We start from the raw sequence: 24,146 nt of genomic DNA on the forward strand, positions 1-24,146 counted from the left end.
CATATCTGCCAGGCTGCTCAGATGACACGGTTCTCCCTTAAAGTGGCTTTGTAAACAAAAACTATGTGGTTAAAAGTTGAAAGCCACAAGTCTTCTCTCCTGTCATAGAGGGATTCTAAGATGACAGCCTAAAATGTAAGACTACAAGTCCCTCACATGTTAATGGTGACAGCCCTATAGTTAAAGAGTCACAAGTTAAAAAGCTTAAAGATGTCATCCTAGTACCTATCCATATACATTGTTTACATATGACACAGGGTCACATCACTGGCATCTTCTGAACATGGCAAATTTCAGACCAGAGCTGGAAATTTTTCTCTGTCCAGTGCAATTAGTCCTTGAGTTGAATGAGTGCAAAATTTACTCAAACACTTTAATTAAAAATTAAGCTAAAATTCATATGTGGTTTCACATGAAATAGGTATACTCCAGCACTGCTTACTTCATTCCAGCTAAAATAACTTATTTACAGAAAATATAGTAACATGGTCAGTACTCACATGTAAGGACAGTTGGCATGAGAGCAGCAAACATAAGGAACAACATGGAAAAAAAGAGGAAGCCAGAGTTGCTTAAGACCTTCTTAGCTTCATTTCCAATCCCTAAATATAGCAAGCCTATGAGAAGTCCAATTCCAATGTGTGATGTGATCCGCAAATGTGTCAGGACCTAGGAGCAAGGAAAAGTAGTATCTCTGATCACCATGTTTGGATCTAACAGCTGCCACACTGAATGTAAAATCAACTAACCGCCTGCAAAAATCTTAAATATATCCTAAAATGAACTACTTTCAAATGGGCATTTCCTACTAGCAAATTGGGCTTCAGATGGACAAAGCTACATTAATGGGATTTCTAGATGTACCCCTGCCAATCAGATACAAGGACCAATGGAAAACAGAATTTTGCTCTCCAGGCAAAGGCTGTAACTGAGGATGTGCCAGAATAGTGTCTGACAATCTCAGTGTAGCCACTGGCATACTTCCTTTAGAGAAGCAGACTTTTTCCTCTGCCTAAAAAGTAGCTGAATCATAATAGAAAGGGCCCTGAAAGAGTCAGACAAGATATTTTGAGCTTATACTGACAAAACCAAATTAATCTGATATTGATTAGCTCTTGGTATTCTCTCAATCATTCAGTATGACTACGAATAGATATGGCACAAGGTACAGAGGCCAGAAGAAAATCTAGAATAGTTGCATCTTTATGATTAGGCAAAAAGAAACTTCCTAAAGTAATAGCTATTAAGTGCCCAATTTGAGCACCCCACTGGAAGAGATGAGGAAACTATTGTACAATGAGAGGATGGTCTTTTGAAGGTCTTATCTGTGGGGTAGCCTCTGTAGGCAACTAGTAAAACTCATGATTTTCTAAGAGGATAATGCCTAGATGGTAAATCTGGAAAATCTGAAACTGGATATTCCTTTTTGGATGCTATTATTCCTTGACATTAAGATTACAGTGTCTTAACTAAACATTTTAATTTACCTTAATTAACTATTGGGAGCTTTGACCAACGGGGGCAATGGTCCCGTGCTGGCACATGAGGAAGTGCAGGGTGGTGAAGCTCCTAATCCAGCATAGCCGTTCAGAGCCACAAAAGGAACTCTAGCTGAGTGACCTGAGAATTCCTCCCAAGCTTCCTGCTGCTGTGCAGCCTCCATACACCCAAACATATACACAATGCACACTGTGACTTCACCTCATTAACTGGCCCGTTATATTTGAAAAGAACACATTTATCCCACTCCTCCCCTTATGACTCTGTAATTAATAACAGCCTGATTCTCCACTGCCTTGCAGTTGGCAGAATCATTTACACCAATGCACCTTTGCACTCCCTTTGCACTGGTGTAATGACTGCACAGGGTGTAGCGTAGCAGAGAATCAGGCCCTGGATGGGATTTTTTCAGACGTTTCTCCTATCGGAATACCAATGAAAACTGCATGATTCCCCACTCTCGTACTATTATTACTGAGACTCAAAACACAACCACCATGTTTCAAAGTTCTGTGCCAATCTGCACGCACATAAGGTGGATGCTGAAGTTAAGCCCACATCACAAACACATGAAAAGTGCCTTGGGCTACAAAAATATGTTAAAAGCAGCCTTACCGAATCCCTCATGATGGTGAGAAAAGTTCTTTTAAAGAGGATGCAGAACTGGGTGAGGCAGCTGGCTGAGAAGCTGTGACAGCCTTCTGTGGATGAAGAGTCCTGAGGCGACAGACAACACAACAAACTAAGCTCCGTGCACAATCTTATTTACTTTTCACTAACAAGCCCCAACTTCATGCAGCAGAACATGCAAAACTCTCCGCTACTTCCTTAATATTTAGATTATTTCTCTCAACCTCCCTCCCCTTCAGTGCTCTGCATGGATTTACCTCTTCAGAGGGTCGATGCCATAAGAAGGGGTTCAGTTCATGCTCGCCACCAGCATCTCTCTTGTAGTCTGTGTCGCACTTCCCTTCCCGTGCTGCTCTGACCAGCCGACTGTTCTGGTCCCCGTATTCACCAGATGCAACCTCCATCACTACACAGAGCATTTAGAAGAGATGTACTCATTCTACACCAAGCATTAGTCACAGGCTTGGCTACTGGGGCCTAATCCTGCAACACTGAAGTCAATGAGAGCTTTTGCCGCTGATTTCAATGGGAGCAGAAGCAGGCCTTAAATGCACAATATTTGTATGTAAAAAGCCCACATTTTTCTGCTGCTAATACTTGTTAAATACAACATTTTAAAGGAAATATAGTGAATGTATGGCTGCCTTAGTACTCATTATATGGATTTCAGACCTGTTTCTTTTGGTCCCTACTGTTACTGTGAATCACTCAGCTATGACTGTAGAATGATGTAGTATTGTTTTCATAAGGGCTGTGGTGTTTCGTTAGAAAACCACGGTAGTTTATAGGTGTGACCCACATTCTGCCTTTCATTTCCTACTACTCCATAGTTTGCATTTCAATCAGAAAAAGTCACTAATTAGTCCCACCACTAGATGGCATTAAAATGACAGAACGAGGAGAAATGGTCTCAAGTTGCAGTGGGGGAGGTTTAGATTGGATATTAGGAAAAACTTTTTCACTAAGAGGGTGGTGAAACACTGGAATGCGTTACCTAGGGAGGTGGTAGAATCTCCTTCCTTAGAGGTTTTTAAGGTCAGGCTTGACAAAGCCCTGGCTGGGATGATTTAACTGGGAATTGGTCCTGCTTTGAGCAGGGGGTTGGACTAGATGACCTTCTGGGGTCCCTTCCAACCCTGATATTCTATGATTCTATGATTTACAAAGAAGAGGGGACTCATTTCACACTGACTCAGTAAAAATATAGAAACAAAAACCAATAAAAGCCTCCCTATTTCTATTTCATTCAGAAGAGCTAATCAAAAGCAAAATAAGCAAACCGGAAAAGTTATTCAATTTTCCTTACCAAAATCTGCTGGATTGTGGTAGGTTGGACAGTTTAAACCGAAATCTCTCAAATAAGGGACAAGGTTTAACACTTTCCCACGGTAAATACATTGTCCTTGACTTAAAACACAGAGCTGAAAAATAAAAGATATAGAAAGTGAGAAAACATCAGAACCTTTGAATGTGTGTCTACCTGCTTTCTGACAGCAACTGGAGTAGTCAGTTACTAGCTGTTTGATTTGGAAGGAAATAGCAATGGATTGAAAAGATTTGTCAACACTGAATGTGGAATTACAATTAATGGAAAATCTGCAGAATATTAAAGATGTTCAAGATGTGAACTCTGCAAAATTACCCCTTCAGGGCTTGTAGTGTACTAATACAGAAACATCATGATGCATCCCTTAGACCAGAAGTGGGCAAACTATGGCCCGCGGGCCACATCCAGCCCACAGGACCATCCTGCCCAGCCCCTGAGCTCCTGGCTGGGGAGGCTCACTGCCAGCCCCTTCCCTGCTGTTCTCCCTTCCCCGCAGCCTCCGCTCACTATGCCGTCAGCGCTCTGGCCCGCCGCTCCTGTGGCTGGCTCCGGCATGGTAAGGGGACGGGGAGCCCCGAGGGGCAGACAGGGAGCAGATGTTCTGGGGGGATGGAGGGCGCCAGTCAGGGAACGGGGAGGGGCTGGATAGGGCATGGGAGTCCCAGGGGGCCTGTCAGGGGGTGGGGGTGTGGATAGGGTCAGGGTAGTCAGGGAACAAGGAGCAGGGGGGTTGGATGGGTCAGGGATTCTGAGGGGGGTAGTCAGGGGGCAGGGGCAAATAGGGGGTGGGGGCCAGGCACAGCCTTCCCTACCCGGCCCTCCATATAATTTTGCAACCCCGATGTGGCCCTCGGGCCAAAAAAAGTTTGCCCACCCTGGTCTTAGACACAGGTTGGAAACCAGGCTGGAAATGGCATGACTGTGCCATCTTATTTCCATAAATTATTTGTGTTTTTGGTATGAAGATGGGGCTGGTGAATTCAGGGGGCAATGGGAGAACAGGAGGAGGAGAAGGAAGAGCAGTAAGAAATAGCTTGATTAGTCTTGCTTTTAGCCTATTGACTTCATTTAAACTTATTGAAAGAGTAGTAATCTTCAAGAGCTTGTTCACCTACTGTAGAGTGGGTTTTCTCTAAGCTCTCACAACTCTCACTTAAATGGCATAAAACGTTTAAAGTAAACTTAAATCTAATCTAAACAGGAACAGACCATATCCTGCCATCAGCGTGAACAAAGATTTCTGACAGACTTTATTTTTCCGTTTTATTCTTTTCACATGAATGCAAAAAAGCAATCTGTTCTCAGTTATTCAGGGTCAAACAGGAGTAATTCCATCAAAAATCAATGGAATTTTCTGAATTTACACCAGAGTAGCCAGGATGAGAATTTGGTCCAGCAACATTACAGACCTTAACAGTAACGCACTCATACTAATTCTTATTTACTATAACACACACCCAAAATTAAAAAGTGTGATAATCACGACTTCTAAAATTTACCAGTCAGATTCTTTAAAAATCAAATAAATAATAAATATAACGTAATATAAAAATAGGAACATGAAGGAAAAAAGTGAAAACCATTTTGTTCAAACCTACGACTCCAGTGATACTGATTCAGGACATGATCTGTGATTTTGCATTATCTCCAGCCTACACCAATTATAGATACAACATATTCAAACAAATATGTAAAGAGAAGAATTTCTGAAGGGTACCTGATCAAATAACTCAAACAGTTTGGCACTTGGTTGATGAATAGTGCAGATGATGGACCTGCCACCCTGGGCTAATGCCTTCATGAGAGAGACAACCTGAAAGCAAGATGCACTGTCCAAGCCACTGAAAATAAAGGCACAAAGGTGTTTATTAGATCTGTGGTTCCATATGCAACTGTTCAAAATAATACATGTCCTATGATGTTTCTGTTTCTCATTATTATCTTTTTACAACATGCATCTTTATCATCTAACAAGAACCCAGACATGCTGTGTGGTATAGTATTTCTCTTCCCTCCCCCTCCCTCCCCCCAGCCTTTTCCTTTATCAGGCATTCATCATACTTAATTAAAATGGGAGCTATTCTCAGAGCTACCTAATGCAATTTTCAAATTCTGTGATTGTGGGTTCTGACTAATGACGCTCCCAAGTCGAACAAACTAAATTCTACTCTCAGATACACACCTGTGGCCTGACTGTCTTCAGGGCTGTCATGAGTGTCTACCTGAGGGCAGAATTTGATCCTAAATATATTATATTTAAAAAATTCAATCATCAAAAATGTTTAAGCTAATTGGAAATCTTCACTTAAAGGGAAACTACACATTATAATCTGAAGAATTTTTTCTGCCTCTCTTCTGCGGGATCCTCTAGGATTTTTCTCAATCTCCCCCTTCTATATTGTTTCCCTAACAACCACCTTTAACAGCCTCATGTCATGTCAGGTTACAAGAGTTAGCCAGTGCACTAACTGGTGACCCTATTAAAATTATTTCTTGGGGGTTGAATTGCTCTATAGCTGTACGCAGGTGTAACTCAGTTGCTTTCTACAGTATTATGTCAGAATAAACTGGAGTAACACAGATGCAAATCAGGCCCTTTAAAAACAGTATTAAAAAATTACAGCTTTTACTGATGCTGATACAAATATTTTAAGTAAAACATACCAGAAGCATTTTCTAGCAATGAAAGGTGAGTGTAGCAAACGAGAAGCTACATAGCCTGATGCAGCATATAATCTGCTGTCTACGTTTCAAAGGAAAGTCTTGATTTTCTTCTGTTTCAGCTAAGATGCTAACAAGGGCTAGTACGTTCTGTGGTAGTTCTCTAGCACATGCTGGGGGGGGACTCACAAAGGTAGGTAGGCATCTAAGTCCCATTTATATCAATGGGCATTAGGTGCCTAAATACTTCTGTGAATCCCACCCATTGTAGCAGCGGTACACTTTCTAACATTTGGCCTTGATTTACCTGGTAGGTTCATCAAAAAACATAACTGGCGGGTTGTTCACCAGCTCCAAAGCAATGGCAAGACGCTTCCTCTGGCCCCCAGAAAGACTTCCAGTTCTTGTATTGGCACATGTCAGCAAACCCAGAGCTGTCAAGATCTCCTTTACCTGGGGACAGAATCAAAGCAACAACACAGGTCATTTAGATTGTTACCACAAAAAACCCCAAAACATCTCTTACTATTATCACTGGTTTTTCTATAAAGGATGAAAACAAACCAGTTGAACACCCTCATGATTTATGCAGATTCTCTGGGATACTTACTCAGAGGATGTACAGAACACTCCAGAAAGGAACATATGCCAGTATCTGTTAAAGCCTCATGCTCTATTGTGTTTCTAAGGTTTCAAATAGCTTTTGTCGTCCCTACTGTGTGCACAATTAGGTCAGAAACAAAGGCAAAGAAAATGTATTACAATCTCCGAATGCTTCAGGAAGGGTGTAAAGTGACCACCACACGGGTCAGAAAGGGTTTTCCCATCTCTCATCTATGAGCAGCACAGCCGCAGCTAATTCTGCAGGAAGGGGCAGAGTGGGAGGAAACCTCTGAGAGTCTCAAGCAGAGTTCCTCTCAAGTCGTTGAGTCAATAGGCCACGGAGCATCCACAAACCCTGACAGATCCCCCAGGGATGTGTGTGAAATTTGGCGGAACATCCCTGAGAGGCCCTGTGCACCTGACCTCACCCCATGCATCCAGGTAGTGTGGTTCAGAGCAATCTACCAAGGACTCCTTGTTGTCACAGCTGCCCTGATACACCACAGAAAAAGGAATATAGCTCCAGTCTGCACTCCCTTTCCAGCTATACCACCAGTCAATATGGGACTGTCCACTTCCCATCCTCAAAAAGAAAAGGAGTACTTGTGGCATCTTAGAGACTAACAAATTTATTTGAGCATAAGCTTTTGTGAGCTACAGCTCACTTCATCGGATGCATTCAGTGGAAAATACAGTGGGGAGATTTTATATACACAGAGAACATGAAACAATGGGTGTTACCATACAGACTGTAACAAGAGTGATCAGGAAAGGTGAGCTATTACCAGCAGGAGAGCAGGGGGGGACCTTTTGTAGCGATAATCAAGGTGGGCCATTTCCAGCAATTGACAAGAACATGTGAGGAACAGTAGGGGGGGAAATAAACAATGGGAAATAGTTTTAATGTGTGTAATGGCACATCCACTCCCAGTCTTTATTCAAGCCTAAGTTAATTGTATCCAGCTTGCAAATTAATTCCAATTCAGCAGTCTCTCATTGGAGTCTGTTTTTGAAGTTTTTTTGTTGAAGAATTGCCACTTTTAGGAGTTTGTGTGTGTGTTTTTTGGAGGGGGGTGAGGGGGTGAGAGAACCTGGATTTGTGCAGGAAATGGCCCAACTTGATTATCAGGCACATTGTGTAGAGAGTTGTCACTTTGGATGGGCTATTACCAGCAGGAGAGTGAATTTGTGTGTGGGGGGGTGGAGGGTGAGAAAACCTGGATTTGTGCTGGAAATGGCCCAACTTGATGATCACTTTAGATAAGCTATTACCAGCAGGACAGTGGGGTGGGAGGAGGTATTGTTTCATGTTCTCTGTGTGTATATAAAGTCTGCTGCAGTTTCCATGGTATGCATCCGATGAAGTGAGCTGTAGCTCACGAAAGCTCATGCTCAAATGAATTGGTTAGTCTCTAAGGTGCCACAAGTACTCCTTTTCTTTTTACTCTGAAACCAAAGAGACTGAAGCGTTCTCCGACGGGTTTTTGAATGTTATAATTCTTGACGTCTGATTTGTGTCCATTTATTCTTTTATGCAGAGACCGTCCAGTTTGGCCAAGGTACATGGCAGAAGGGCACATCCTCACTCACTTAGCCCTGACCCGCTTTCCTTGTATGGATTTCTGTACCATAAAGCAACCTCAGTGGGCCCTGGTCAAGTAGACTGTGCCCCGCAGGTGGCTGATCCCCCACCTCCTTTGCCATTTCCATGCAGATGAAGTGAGATGTGTAAATGGTGCCTGGATCTGGGGAGCACAAGATGGCCCCTCAGCATTTATACTAGGTTAACAGAAATTAAAATCTGGCACTTCTTCCAGTAAAGAAAAAGTGACAGTACCCAGAAAAATCACGGACACCCTAAATCTTGAACCCCCACCAAAAGAAAATGCAGCAAGCCATCTGTTTGGGATAGAGTTGTGTTGTATTTAAGTAGTACTAGTAGTATGTTAAGGCTGGGTCGTGGGTGGCCTGTGGGCACAGAATGAGCTGCTGGCATTGGAGCCGAAGGTCAAAGGGCAAGGGCAGGTAAAAACCGCAAAGTCAGAGTCCATTACCAAATTGGGAGCGTGAGGCGAGAATTGGGTCAGGCTAGGCCAGGGTCTTTCACAGAGTCTGCAATGGCCTTAAGCCAGAGACAATAAATCAAGGCTGGGCTCAGGAGCTGAGCCTAAGTCAAGAGCAGGGAATCAAGGCAAGTTGCAGCGGGGGAGACCTAAGGCAGAAGCACACCAGAGGTCTGCATTGCTCAGACGACTCCCAGAAGTGGTTTCCTGGTTTATATGGGCAGTGCCAGCCAATCAAGGAAAGCTGTCAGTCATGCCTCTTAGAATGGGATTTCCTGCAGCGCTTAGCCTCTCAGTTCCTCTTAGCAGCAACCCTACATGGGCACCTGGTGCTGATGAGGAAGCAGCACCTGCCAGATACCATAGTTCTAGGCCTATGGGTTCTTACAAGCATCAATAATAAAACAGACCAGTTCCTTTAACAATCCCTGCAATCTTTACTCAGAAACAATTCCCATCGACTTCAACTAGAGTTTTGCTTGAGTAAGTGTAACACCGACAGACCCCAGTCGTTGGCGGGCGGGATTGAACCTGGGTCCACTGAAGCTTAGTGCATGAGCCTCTACTTCATGAGCTAAAAGCCACACAGCCCTTAGCTAAGGCTGTGGCAGACTCATTAATCTCTAAGTCGTGGTGGGCAAACCACGGCCCGCGGGCCGAATCTGTCCCGTCAGAGCTTTGGATCCGACGCGTGGGATTGCCACCCCCTTGGCGCCATGGGGCTAAGGCAGGCTCCCTGTCTGCCCTGGGCCCGCACCACTCCCGGAAGCGGCCGGAACCACGTCCCTGCGCCCCCTGGCACCGCCCCCCACAGCTCCCATTAGCCGGGAACAGGGAACCACGGCCAATGGGAGCTGCGGGGGAGGTACCCGCAGGCAAGGGCAGCGTGCAGAGCCCTCTGTCCCTCCTCCCCCAGGGGCTGCAGGGACATGGTGCCGTCCGCTTCTGGGAGTGGCGCAGGGCCAGGGCAGGCAGGGAGCCTGCCTTAGCCTCACTACGCACCGCTGCCACCCTGGAGCCGCTCAAGGTAAGTGGCGCCAGGCAAGAGCCCACACCCCGAACCCCTCCTGCACCCCGCACCCCAATTCCCTGCCGCACCCCAACCCCCTGCCCTGAGCCCCCTGCCACACCCTGTACCGCTCCTGCACTGAGCCCCCTGCCACACCCACTTATAACACCAACAGACCCCGGTCGTCGGCAGACAGGATCGAACCTGGGACCTTTGGAGCTAAAGGTATAAGCCTCTACTGCATAAGCTAAAAAGCCATATAGCCTTGGTTAAGGACTGTAGCAGACTCTTTAATCTCTAAGTGATATGGGTGCCACTAGTGGGGACAGAGCACCACACCCAGGAGGTGCGTGGGTTACATAAGCACTGCAGGATTTATCCCATAATGTCACTTATACAACATTCAATTACTAAAATAACAATAGTTTAGACTTCTATAGCTCCTTTTGAATGAAGACCTTTTATAAGGATGGTGAAGTATTACTGTCATCTTACAACTGGGATAACTGAGTCACAGACTTGCTCAAAGTAACACAGCAAGTCAGTAACAGAGCCAGGAATAGAACCCAGTTCTCTTGACATGTAGTCACTGCTTTAACTACAGGAACACATTATTATGCAAGTCCTATTAGCCCCAGCACTGCCCACAATCACACTAAAGGCTTCCTACATTAAGACACACAGGGACGTGTCTTTTGCTTGTTAGTGTCATTTTATGCTGGACAAAAACACAGCTTTCAGCATGCAAAAATAACCCCCAGCTAACAAAATATCGTATTTTAGTAAAAAAAACCTGACCTAATATTTCACTTCTCATGAATCTCTCAACAACCTGAACTGTCTCTGCTTTCACCAGTGCTGTGATTTCTTTATTTTTAGCCTCAGTTGCCATCCTCCCCGCCCCAATCACATTCTGTATTAAAACATCTACACAGCAATGAATTGGTCTTTTATCACATGCATGGGAATGCTCCTGTAACCTCACCCACACAGTGATGAGCACTTGAGCTGCAAGTCTGCCTAGGAACACAGGCCCACATTTTCAAAGGCCCTGGCTTGCCAGACAAAAAGGGTGCATTTTCCAATTCTGTTACTTCAACTGAGTTAGCTTAACAAGAAGTCACATTAAGATGCAGGCTAACATGTCAGAAGCCATATCAGCTGGCTGTATTTTAAACTTAGTCTCCCCACTAGACCACGGAGTGGCAAACTTAACAGTTTCAGATGTGTTAGCCTGCACCTTCATGGATCTTTTTAATTGTGTTAACTCAACTGAACTAACATGACTGAAAAGCACACCCTTTCTGCCTGGCAAGATGTACCCAAAAACTCATGCCCTTATGTGTACAGTACCTGACTTATGCTTGCAAATTTCTGTAGCAGTTGTAAGAGCTATTGACTATGTTTGTGCATTCCTAGGTGCACACACACAGCAACGGAATTGTACTCGTAGCCAGGCACTGGGGATTAGTATGGACATGTGCAAGAGTGTGTATGCCCTTAGGCACGTAGGTCCAAAAATTTGAGCCACAAAGTGCAACTAAAAAAGCCCCACAAAAACTGCAATATATTTGAATAAATCTTTCATGTTTACCTAATCAACCTTCCCGTCAGCCATACTGAGTGCTACATTTGTAGGATTTTACTATCCCTCCCACACAGTAACAGCTGTCAACTTTGTTATGTTATTATTTACCCCATTCATGCACATTAATTGCAATTCAATTTTAGATACAAACTCAAGCTATATAAATTTCACGTTAACATCTTCACTATGCAGCCAAAGGAATACCTCAGTTTGAATAGCAATATACATACCATCTCCTTTCTGCCTTCATCCTTCTCTTGAAGTTTCAGATGAGCAGATACCTATTATATAAACACACAATATGATGCAAGTTAAATTGGAACTGGTCAGCAACATGATATCTTTGGAATATCCACTGTAAGTCTAAGCGCAGGTCTGCACTTAAAATGCTGCATTGGCGCAGATACACCAATGCAGCTGTGCTGCTGAAGCACTGACAGGAGAGCTTCTCCTATTGGTGTAGTTAATCCACCTCCTTGAGAGGCAGCAGCTATGTCGACAGGAGAAGCTCTCCTGCTAACACAGTGCTGTCTGCACCAGGGGTTAGGTCAGTCTAACTTCATTGCTCAGGGGTGTGGATTTTTCATACACATACCCCCGAGCAACGTAGTTATATCGATATAAGTCTGTAGTGTAGACCTGGCCTAAAACACACAATGCCAGAATTGCAACTGGATAATTTGTTCTAACATGAGGCAGAAATTAGAAATCAGAAGCTTAAGAAAAGCAGTAATAGCTATGATGTTCTAATCATGAGTATAGTGTAGGCATATGCATGCTTTCTTAAGGGGCCCTCAAGGCACCGACAAAAATAAGTGCTTAATAGAAATGCTCTATCATATCAAAAAGGATAGTCCAGTGGACAAGGAAGCACCGTGGGATGCAGGAAGTTCAATTCCTTGCTCTGCCACACACTTCCTGTGTGATGCTGGATAAGTCAGAGTCTCTCTGCTTTAACTCCCCATCTGTAAAGTGATGACAGCAATATTTCCCTACCTCACAGAAGTCTTAAAAAGCTAAATTCATTAGTGTTTGTAAAGTGCTCAGATACTACAGTGATGTAGAAAATAAGTAGAGAGATAAATAATGCTGTATAAGATGCCATCTGCTGTCCTAAGAGGTAACTACAAAATTCTGCTCTACCTTTATTAGAAGCAATTAAATGTTAACTAATTAATTTTTTGTCAGCACTTTGGGTGTTTAATTTAGACAAAATATATCATCTGGGCCCAACTTACCAAAAGAGGCTCTTTTTTTGCAGCTGTAATTTAGTTAGCCAGTTTGAAAAACATTACCCTATTGGTCTTTGACTTTGATTTCAACTAAATGAACTAGGAAAGCTTTCTGACAGAGACGATCCCTTCCAGAAATCAGTATTAGAAAAATTACAACTCTGGAAAGTAAACAGACAAGGCATACGCCAGACAAGCTGATCGTAACGGTCCCTTGTGGCTTCAGAGAATTGATGAAAGCCCTTTTCCCCTTACCAAATGATAACAGCCATGAACTACTGACATTACATATTGAAGGTTCGGCAGGTACAACAAAACTATTGGGCTGATTTTCTCATCAAACTGAGCAGCAGAAGGTTACAGACTGAACACTCAAGCTGGCTCTCAGTAAACAGGCACTATGTCAAGAGTGAAGAGGAAGAGTTTTTATCAATGTTAAGGCCTGGACTCCTTCACAAGGAGCCCAGGTGAAGACAGAAGGAAAGAGACTGTATCTGAGGGCTCCTGGACCCAAGACAGGGACAAAAGAGTAGTGATAGCCAGGAGCCCTGGCATACAGCAGCATCATGCCAGCATAGAATCACCTGGTTAGGACATGGAAACCTGACAGGGAGATTTAACAGGTCACCTGCCAATGTTCCAAGGAAAGAGATTCACACAGGGGTCTCACAGACTCACTCAGTCTGGCAACACTGACCATGACCAGCATTTCAGGCTCCAATGGTTGGCAGCTACTGGAATACGGAACAAGTGACAGGATACTGATAGGCACTGGGAGGATGCGTGGGTGAGAAGGTGTAGTTGCCCTTCTCTGGTACCAGCCTATTGTTGCTGTTATTATCCAGACACTAGCCTGTCATGGCATTTTATTTCCCTGAGGGTGAAATGAATGCAGGCTCACAAATTTTCTTCTGAACCCTAACAGTGATCTTAAAACAGCAGCGAAGCCTGGGAGACTCATGTGAAGTCCAGTCTAACTCCCAGAACCACAGCCAGGAATAAAAATGCGTGCTCATGCATAGAGGGGGCCTCACTCTAGTCCCACACCCCAAACCAATCAGAACCAGATAGAAAGTTCACCATCATAGCTTCTTGGACAGTAAGATGAGGGAGCAGCATGTCATCTTGCATGATGTAACAGGACACTTTGCGAAAAGAGCGCAGGTCACGAGGCTGCCCGTTAATGAAGATTGCTCCTTTCATCCCAGTCTCTCTGAAATGAAACAAACAAGTGAGTTAGAGTGAGAGTTCCCTTTATAATCTTTACTACACATCTCAGAGAGTGGGCCTATTGGGCAATTTTAGCCTCTTTTTAAGTGATTTCTTAGGACCAAAACGACAGTGGAGGGAGGCGCACATGTCCTGTGTGTGCATCTGTGTGTGCGCGCGTGTATTGTTACATCAGAAATGTCACACCTTGGCAAAAAAATTAATTCAAACTTGTGCAAAAAAGTGTGCTGCCCATCTGAACGTTTGCAGAAATGCTGGGTCATTTCTTGAAAGGCTGTTTGTGAGGTGTCTCTGCCCCTCCCTTTTGTGATCTGGTAGCAGGAGCAGCAGAAAGCAACAGCTTATGGGGGGGAGGGGAGGGAAAACCACCCAGTTGTTTCACATATTGCAGTTTAATCAAGAATTATTCTTACATCCTGAAATTTTTGATGGAAACATATTTTCAAAGTGTTGATAAAACCTAATTTAAAATACTCCACAGATAAAATCTTGGGCCAAATTCGTCAGATGGCAGGCCAGCAGCCATTTCTCATTTTTGGAATTTTAATAACTATATCTTAGTCTTGCATTTTTGCATTTAAACAAATAACTCAGAAATGTCTGCTGTATAGAACACAGGAACATGACAATGGGGATAGTATAATTCAATATTTGTGAAGAACTTATTTTCTACAAATATTGGGTGAGAGGCTGTAGAGTGGTGGAGTGGCCTCCCTCTGAACTAAAGAGCAAGGGACCACTAGACTCCCGCCTAGTGGGCAGAGCTGAATCCACCCTGCCTCCGGCACCGGAAGTCCAGAAGTGGGGCAGGAAGTATAAAAGGAGAGCCCTGGAGTTCAACTGGGGCTGGACCACCCGAGGGAGCAGACATCTCTTTCAGGGAGCTGAGAGTTCTACAGGATCCCAGACTAGCCCCCAGGCGGAGCTGCCCCCTGCGGTCAGAGGAGACAGATGAGTAACTCAAGTAGCTGCCAGGACTGCTGCCAGACGAATGCCCCAAGAAGCTGTGGGAACAGCGTGGCCCCTCCCCACTCGAGAATGGGGAACCACTACAGAGTCCTTCTGATTTTCCAACAGAGGTCAGACTAAATTATCATGGTGGTCCTTTATACTGACCTGTACCCTGCCAGGATATTCATGAGAGTGGATTTCCCAGCCCCAGAAGGGCCCATAATTGCAACAAGTTCTCCACTGCTGAACTTCCCTGAAATTCCTTTCAAAAGGGTCTTGTAACCTGAAGGAAGAAAGAAAATATTACTAAATGGTGACACTTCACAGTTATTCACTGTATGTGAAATATGCTTCACCTATGCAGAGGTGACAAGGATGGCTGTTAGTGAGTGGAATGCAAGAGGCTGGGAGGAAGCTGGCAGTTATATCAGCATACCACAGCCACTACCACAACCTACAGAATGCACTGGAGGTTGCAGCCTTTTTCTACTACTTGAGCAGTGGTGATGAGCCTACACTGATCCACTTAAAAATGGCTCTATTTTTGATTCACTCCAAGAAAATAAGAATGGCCGTACTGGGTCAGACCAAAGGTCCATCTAGCCCAGTATCCTGTCTTCCGACAGTTGCCAATGCCAGGTGCCCCAGAGGGAATGAACAGAACAGGTAATCATCCAGTGATCATCCCCTGTCACCCATTCCCAACTTCTGCCGAACGGAGGCTAGGGACACCATCCCTGCTCATCCTGGCTAATAGCCATTTATGGACCTATCCTCCACGAACTTATCTAGTTATTTTTTGAATCCTGTTATTGTCTTGGACTTCACAACATCCTCTGGCAAAGAGTTCCACAGACTCACTGTGCGTTGTGTGAAAAAATACTTCCTTTTGTTTGTTTTAAACCTGCTGCCTATTAATTTCATTTGGTGACCCCTAGTTCTTATATTATGAGAAGGAATAAATAACACTTCCTTATTTACTTTTTCCACACCAGTCATGATTTTATAGACCTCAATCATATCCCCCCTTTGTTGTATCTTTTCCAAGCTGAAAAGTCCCAGTCTTATTAATCTCGCCTCATATGGCGGCCGTTCCGTGCCCCTAATCATTTTTGTTGCCCTTCTCTGAACTTTTTCCAATTCCATTATAACTATTTTGAGATGGGGCAACCACATCTGTATGCAGTATTCAAGATGTGGGCATACCATGGATTTATAGAGAGGCAATATGATATTTTCTGTCCTATTATCTATCCCTTTCTTAATGATTCCCAACATTCGGTTTGCTTTTTTGACTGCAGCTGCACCTTGAGTGGATGTTTTCAGAGAACTATCCACAATGACTCCAAGATCTCTTTCTTGAGTGGTAACAGTTAATTTAGACCCCATCATTTTATATGTATAGTTGGGATTATGTGTTCCAATGTGCATTACTTTGCATTTATCAACACTGAATTTCATCTACCATTTTGTTGCCCAGTCACCCAGTTTTGAGGGATGGCAGTTGCCTGGGACTTAACTATCTTGAGTAGTTTTGTATCATCTGCAAATTTTGCCACCTCACTGTTTACCCCTTTTTCCAGATCATTTATGAATATGTTGAATAGGACTGGGCCCAGTACAGACCCCTGGGGGACACCTATTTACCTCTCCATTCTGAAAACTGACCGTTTATTCCTACCCTGTGTTTCCTATCTTTTAACCCAGTGGTCTCCAAACTGGGGTGCGCGAGATGATCCCAGGGGGTGCGCGGCAGCAGGAGTGCCGCCGGACGGCACTCCGCAGTTTTTTTTCTTCGGCGGCAGCTTGGCACGTCCATGGCTAGTGTTCCCCTCCGGCGGCGCGCCTGCGGCAGGTCTTCCAGTCTTCACCCTGGGGGTGCGTGAGCCAAATAGTTTGGAGACCACTGTTTTAACCAGTTATCAATCCATGAGAGGACCTTCCCTCTTATCCCATGACAGCTTACTTTGCTTAGGAGCCTTTCGTAAGGGACCTTATCAAAGACTTTCTGAAAATCTAAGTACTCTATATTCACTGGATCCCCCTTATCCACAAATTTTTCTAAAGTGACTTGGGAGTCCAACTGCCATTTTCCAAAGGCTTTGTTCCTGTATATTAGCCAGGTGCTAGCCTCTCCATTGCGATCCCTGCTACTCAGGAGTTAATACCTCAGCTTTGAAGCAAAAATCCAGGCAGTTGCTTCAAATTTTATGCCAAGTCCCTGCCCAACAAAAAAATAAAGAGTAATTGTCATCATATTTGGAAATCTTAAAAGCAAAATATATAAATATTTGTCTTTCCCCCTCAAAGAGGACAACAAAAGTAACACGGCAAAAGGAGACATACTGTGCAGAAAATCCTACTTGATCCTTTTCTCCTAAAGATAGACCTGAGCCAAAATTCAAAGGGCTTGTCTGTATAGGGAAATTGACTAGAATAGCTATTGCAGAATGTGCCCACATGGGGATCTATTCTGAAATAGCTATAGCACGTTAAATTCACATTCTACCGATTCAGCATAACTTCCTCATGTAAACATGCCCTAAATTGGAACACCCCCAAACTTTGGATATGCAGATTAAACTCATAGCCGCACCTATATTTGACCGGTTGAATGAAGACCTTTGATCCAAATGTTATGATCTGGGTTCATCTCGAGCTGCTTAATGACAACCTTTGAAAGTATACCCAATCTAACAATATGGCTGTTGTGCACTGAAATTCAGGACCTTTAGTATTTGACTCATTAATGATGCTGATGAAGAGAAAGACATTTTACTTGCTCACACATGGATTCAGTGTTCTGTATGCATAAAACTGTCTAGATTAGCACTCAAACAGATGACATCTAGTTAACTATCATTTATAAAGCTGAAGCCACATTAACACAGAGATTGTTAACTGCAGAACATCACTGTCTAACTGGATTTTCATTCTAATCTGTATCTGTGATCCACTAATGTACCTTCTTTGATTATTTGGATTTAGAGGTCTTTTTCCATCAACTGCACCTGGGAGATACCCTTGAGTGTGTGATGTGCATTTGTACTTCTCAGGATTGCCTTTCCTTTTGTTTCTAAAGAGTTAAAAAACGACCCTTTGCTTGGGTTAAACTTTGTAACCTGAAAATATTGGTCAGATGGCAGGAAACAGCAATGCTTTGTGTTGAATGTTTCTATAATGAAATAAAAACAAAAATGGAGGGGGAAAGAAAAGAACCAAGCATATGACATGTTGGGATTTGGCAATTCACTGAACCTAGGTTAATTAATATGCAGAAAGCATTTACACGCAATGTGTTACATATTCCCACTGTTGGAATTATTAGCATAGATTTCAACTGGGACACTGAAATGCCAGAAAATGAACTTGATCACAAGCACCAAGAAAATAGGTGGTAGATTCTCTTCACATAATTTCTGTCTCCTCGTTACCACCTCATGGCCCATCCTGCCTTATCTTGTTTTCCTTTCATCTCCAGATTCCCTCTTCCCTTTCTCGGTCTCCCCTTCTCCTTTATACCTTCTTCTCCTCCTCCTCTGTGTTCTCTGTCCATGCTGCTCTAGCAACAGAGGGCACCCTTGTGCACTCAGGACATGCGATTGAGGGATCTTTCTGATCCACACTCTAGTCCAGGGATTGGGAGCCTTTGGCATGCTGCCTGCCAGGGTAAGCCCCCTGGCGGGCTGGGCTGGTTTGCTTACCTGCCATGTCCACAGGTTTGGCTGCGATTCACAGCTCCAAGCCAATGAGGGCTGTGGGAAGCGGCGCAAGCTGAGGGATGTGCTGGCTGCCGCTTCCCGCAGCCCCCATTGGCTTACCCTGGCGGGCCACATGCCAAAGGTTGCCGATCCTTTGCTCTAGTCTCTGCTCTGAATGTTCCACAGGCAAGGAGCACATCCATGGCCAGAAGCAGCTCAAATACTTCTAGAGGGAGCAACATGCCTGCTCCCAATACCACAGACAGTTGTCTCTAAAAAAAAAAAAATAAACTAACGAAATACTCCCATATACTGGCTCTGAAACCATCCTTCCATTTTTTTTCACAAGCCAGAGGATATTTGTTTTGAAATGCTGGCCTAATCTGACTAATGCAAGCCATCTGGGAGCTGGCAAGATGCTATGTGCTTAAGCATGACCCTAATGGTGCAATATTACAACCTCCGTATGGAGCAAACCTCAAGAACAGTAATAACAGTTTAAAGAGTCTGCCGTATGAGGGTTAGGACAGGGGAATCCAGAAAGGCAAGGATGAGATACCAGTGGCTGCCTGTCTTGCCCTTGATGTCAATATCACCACAGATTGGATCCCAGAATTCAAGGGAAAGAAAAATCACACCTTTTAGAGGGGTATGTTTTTAAAATATGTTAAGATTTATTTATTTAATAATTGTAATAGGGATATGGCCCTTCACACTGGTCCTTTATGTCAAAACTGGTCCTTATTGAAGTATTCTTGGCTTTACCTCAGGTCTTTAGTAGACTGATGAAGGACCAGAATGTCAGGCCTTATCACGCAATTAAAATTACTACACATTACATGCAAATGTGATACCCTTACACTGGGTGAAAACCTGGCCCCACTGAAGTCAATGAAGAGAATTTTATCATTAACTTCAATGAATCCAGGATTTCACTCTTTATGTAGTACTTTACTCCCACAACTAGCCCAAGTACTAGCTTAGTTTAGAATACTATTGACTGTAAGAAAGGCCAATAATGAAGCTCATGTGATAACACAGAAAATACCATTGCAACTTTCTGGTACACCAATTTCTACTGTTTGAGATTATCCTATACCAGTAAAAATCTATATCAGAACAATTTATTCTCACTATAAGGATTTCATAATATGCAACACATCATAAGCACCAAGAATAGTGCAGGAAGTACTGCATGTGCTTCATAACGATTTTATACTACAGCATAAAGAACTGGGCCAGTTATAAATACGTAAGGAGATATAATCCAAAAAATACTTTCATAGCCCAAAAAACTTGCATAGCCTCAAAATATTCATCCAAAATACACATTTACTGACTAAAAATTAAGCCTCTCTTTACTAGTAGTTACACTAGTTTAACTAAAACAGGTTAAATATATTTCCACTACTGGTCCACCTAATGACTCAAAAATAAACTAGGCTTGTTTTAATTGCATTTTCCTTTTAAAAATTTATTTGTAAACCTGTAAGTCAAGTTTTAGTGTATTTGTAACTTGAGTTTTTTCACTGTAAAAACTCTTCTAAACGGAAATGAGAGATCTCCTGCCAAAAGGAGATGTAACGTGCAACAAGTCGGTTGTTCAGAGCCCATCCATTAAATTGAAGAAAATAGCTAAAACTGCAGAAAAATAAGGAATATCCCTATCTTTAATTAGACAGATTTAAAAATTTGGATCCAGCACTACTGTCTTTGGCAGGATACATTTTAAGCATCTTACATATTGTATTTTGACTAGAGTGGACTAAACTTGCCAAAATCATCTTCATGACACACAGTACGAGAATGATTTTAAAAGGATAAAGAAAAAGAAACTCAATGAATTTTAGGTCAGGATGTCATTAATTAACATTGTCATTAATTGGCACCACTAAGTCCCAACTTATACAACACCATCCCTTATTCTCAGCAGGAGTGGGTGAGAGGTCTTTCTACTTACAAAGGTTAATTCTGCCAAATCAAAGAGAGGAGGTTTTATTATGTAGTGGTAGTATTGTGCCCTGCATAATCCCTTATCAGGAATTAAAAACGTTCTGAGCCATAAGTAACTAGAGACTTCTGTTACAGAATATTGAGGCTAATCTTCCACAGAATCAGTTGACCTATAAATTCTATACTGGAGTCACATGCTTTTCATGAGGAATGGATTATGTGTTTGGAAACATTTGCATTTCTCAAATACAGGGACTGCTTTCCAGCGATATATCTACCATGTATAGCAAAGTTTCCCTTATTTCCCAATTCACTTTGGCCAAATTGTTCCATTTACGAACTAATTCATGTTGGGGGAGCAAGGAGTTGCACTGCTTTAGAGAAAGTTCAGGGAGGGATTGTACCTCAGAGAGGCATAATCCACTCTTAGATTTGCCCAGTGTGTGTTAAGGACTATGGTCAATCCTGATCTAAGTGGCTAAATCTCTGCTGAATTCAGTAGAGTTAGACCAAGGTTGAATTTAGCCCTAGACTGTAAAATACTTTCACTAAAATTATTTTATTTTTCTTAACAGAAAAATGGCCCGAATTCTTAAAGGGGCTGAACTCTTCTGACATTTCCCAGGAGGCTCTGTGTACTTTAAAGAATCAGGCCTGTATCTGGAATCTACCTGAAATACCCTTTTTTTTTTTTTTTTTTTGGCAAGTTGTATCTTAAAAGCTGGCTAATCAGTTCATACTATTGTCAACAGTTGAATTAGTCAATTTCCTATCGAACATTGTTCCACCAGAAAATGCGGACACATCAACATCAAAGTGTGTTCCAATAAGGTTGTTTCAAAATGACTTTTTTGTATATTACCTTAAAATACTTTTATCTGTATATTATATCAGTTACTAAATAGATTACAGATTACCAAACCAATTAGAATATCAATAACCAATTTCAATAGTTATTACCAGTGACCAGTTAGAATACCAACTGCCTGTCAGAATATCAGTAACTAACTTCCAAATGTCATTTAGACTATCAACTCCAATACCAATAATTAAGGCTAAGATTTTGTCATGGATATTTTTAGTAAAAGTCGTGGACAGATCACAGGCAATAAAGAAAAATTCATGGAAGCCTGTGACCTGTCTCTGATCTTAATAAAAATAACCATGATAAAATGGGAAGGGACTGGGCAGCTGCTGGGTGGCTGGTAGCTCTGGCACCCCGACCACCCATGGGGGCTCAGAGCTCCAGGATCTCCCTACTCCCTCCCCCGGTGGCGGAGGGGAGCTGCAGGGTCCCCCTGCCCCCTCCCCCGTGGTGGCCAGGGACTCAGGGGGTCAGCCTGTCCCCCCATAGTGGCCGGGGGCTCTGGGGGTCAGCCTGTCCCCCTGTAGTGGCCGGGGTCCAGGGAGCTGCAGGGGTCCCCCTGCTCTGCCATGGTGGCTGGGGAACTGCGAGCGTCCCCCTGTCCCATGCAGAGGCCAGTCAAAGAGGATGGAGGCACAGAATAGGTCCACAGTTAGGAATACAAGATTGCCCAGCAGCAGGGTGCAATAAGCAAGTAGATTTCTCTAGCCTTCTGATCCTAGGTCAAGTACTAAGCAACCTTGTATTTCATGTATAAACAATTAACTTTCATCAACTGAATTAGGGAGATTTCCTTACATAATAAAGAAGATAAGAGGGGTCTAATAGAGAAGAATTTTCTCTTTGCTGGAGTCAAAGGCTTTGTTGCAGGACTCAGCAGTGAAGAAGCTTGCAGGAGATTACATCTGCTTTCTCTGGTGGAAAGAAAAGGAGTACTTGTGGCACCTTAGAGACTAACCAATTTATTTGAGCATGAGCTTTCGTGAGCTACAGCTCACTTCATCGCGAAAGCTCATGCTCAAATAAATTGGTTAGTCTCTAAGGTGCCACAAGTACTCCTTTTCTTTTTGCGAATACAGACTAACACGGCTGTTACTCTGAAACCTGTCATTATGCAAGGCACTGCATTTAGCCGTATGGAGTGGAAATCTATCAACTGCATGAAAAAACTCGTAGATGCATCCGATGAAGTGAGCTGTAGCTCACAAAAGCTCATGCTCAAATAAATTGGTTAGTCTCTAAGGTGCCACAAGTACTCCTTTTCTAACTAACTAACACGGCTGTTACTCTGAAACCTTTCTCTGGTGAGGAATACAAGGGTTTCTGGGGAAACTGAGATTTTTCATTTTTTCTAAAATTAGAATAGTCCCAAGGCAGCACATGCTTAACTTTAAAGTGAACAGGACTACTCATGCTTAAAATTACACACATGCTTATGAAGTAGGCTGTCGATCTGGGGTCAAAATCATTATTAGAACTACTGCTTTTCCAATGGATTTATTGAAGTAAACAACATCTTTAAGGTGACAGATTCATTTGCATTTCATTGATGTAATGCATTCATTTGGTATTCAGAGAGATGTCACACAGACTTTCTAAAATTTCCATGAGTTCTAGCATAATTCTGCATCATTAATAGACATGTGGAGCCTGGCTGCGCTCCCATTTAAATCTATGGAAGTTTCACACTGTCTTAAATGGCAGCAGGACTGGGCCTTGAAAATGAATCTAAGCTGTTTCCATTGCATCACCAATCCTTTTGAAGGTTCTGAATGGCTGCTGATGCTGTTTATACCTCTCCTGTACACATGCCATTGACACCTTTTTGCTTCTCTGTGGATTTTCATTGCATATGATGACTAGAACTGCTACCATCTGACCTTGAGGATGTTATAAATGTAGACAATTAGCACAGGTTTCAGAGTAACAGCCATGTTAGTCTGTATTTGCAAAAAGAAAAGGAGTACTTGTGGCACCTTAGAGACTAACCAATTTATTTGAGCATGAGCTTTCGTGAGCTACAACTCACTTCATCGGATGCAGTTTCCACAGTATGCATCTGATGAAGTGAGCTGTAGCTCACAAAAGCTTATGCTCAAATAAATTGGTTAGTCTCTAAGGTGCCACAAGTATTCCTTTTCTTTTTACAATTAGCACAGTCAGCTTCTATAAGCAACTGTTGGAAGACAGGATACTGGGCTGGATGGACCTTTGGTCTGACCCAGTTTGGCCGTTCTTATGTTCTTAACTGTTTTTATTTATATAAACATACAACCTCTCTCATCCTTTTATTAAGCTACATATAAAAAACTATGTTAAAATCTTAAGATTGTAAAGTCACGGACTCCAAAATTAGGCACTGTCAGAATTAAGACTTCCCATGCTCAGTGCAATTAGCACATCCACAAATTATATCTGCAAACCTCTGACAAATCTAATGAATATGTGCAAGTGGCAATTTCCAGATGATTATAACGGAGTCAAATCTGGGTGGATATTCTCTCTTTCACTCTCACACACACACAAAAGACATCTCTTTGACCCCACCAAATTTCAAGTTCCTGCTCCAAAGCATAGAGGAGCTAGAGCTCTTCAAATAAATATTTGGAAAAATGAACATTGGCAAAACTACCTATTTTTCTCTTATCTCAGTCTAGGAAACGGTCAAACCATTTTTGCTGAAACTTTCTCAGAAACCTCAACTTCAGGCAGACACATGGCATGAGAAATTTCAGCCTAAATTGTTGAAGTTTGGCAAACGTATAAGCAACTGAAAACAAGGGTTTATAACAGAAAGTGCTAGGAAACCTTAACTATAAGCATTGTTATCAGC

The 24,146-nt window shown here is 42.8% G+C and overlaps 1 protein-coding gene across 2 annotated transcripts in view; it reads right to left on the minus strand.

The window, feature by feature from the left end:
- The window catches only part of ABCG1 (ATP binding cassette subfamily G member 1), an 82,757-nt gene that overhangs the window by 10,882 nt on the left and 47,729 nt on the right, over positions 1-24,146 (minus strand). For both annotated transcript variants that reach the window (XM_073359972.1, XM_073359982.1), the window contains exons 3-11: positions 14,960-15,077; positions 13,694-13,826; positions 11,612-11,662; positions 6,426-6,571; positions 5,175-5,298; positions 3,437-3,551; positions 2,388-2,536; positions 2,116-2,217; positions 501-669 (exon numbers count right to left, since the gene is read on the minus strand). In XM_073359972.1, coding sequence (XP_073216073.1) covers positions 501-669; positions 2,116-2,217; positions 2,388-2,536; positions 3,437-3,551; positions 5,175-5,298; positions 6,426-6,571; positions 11,612-11,662; positions 13,694-13,826; positions 14,960-15,077 — 1,107 coding nt within the window. The remainder of the gene's footprint in view (positions 1-500; positions 670-2,115; positions 2,218-2,387; positions 2,537-3,436; positions 3,552-5,174; positions 5,299-6,425; positions 6,572-11,611; positions 11,663-13,693; positions 13,827-14,959; positions 15,078-24,146) is intronic.

This window comes from Lepidochelys kempii, chromosome 1, assembly GCF_965140265.1.
Source record: "Lepidochelys kempii isolate rLepKem1 chromosome 1, rLepKem1.hap2, whole genome shotgun sequence".
Classification (NCBI taxonomy): domain Eukaryota; kingdom Metazoa; phylum Chordata; order Testudines; family Cheloniidae; genus Lepidochelys; species Lepidochelys kempii.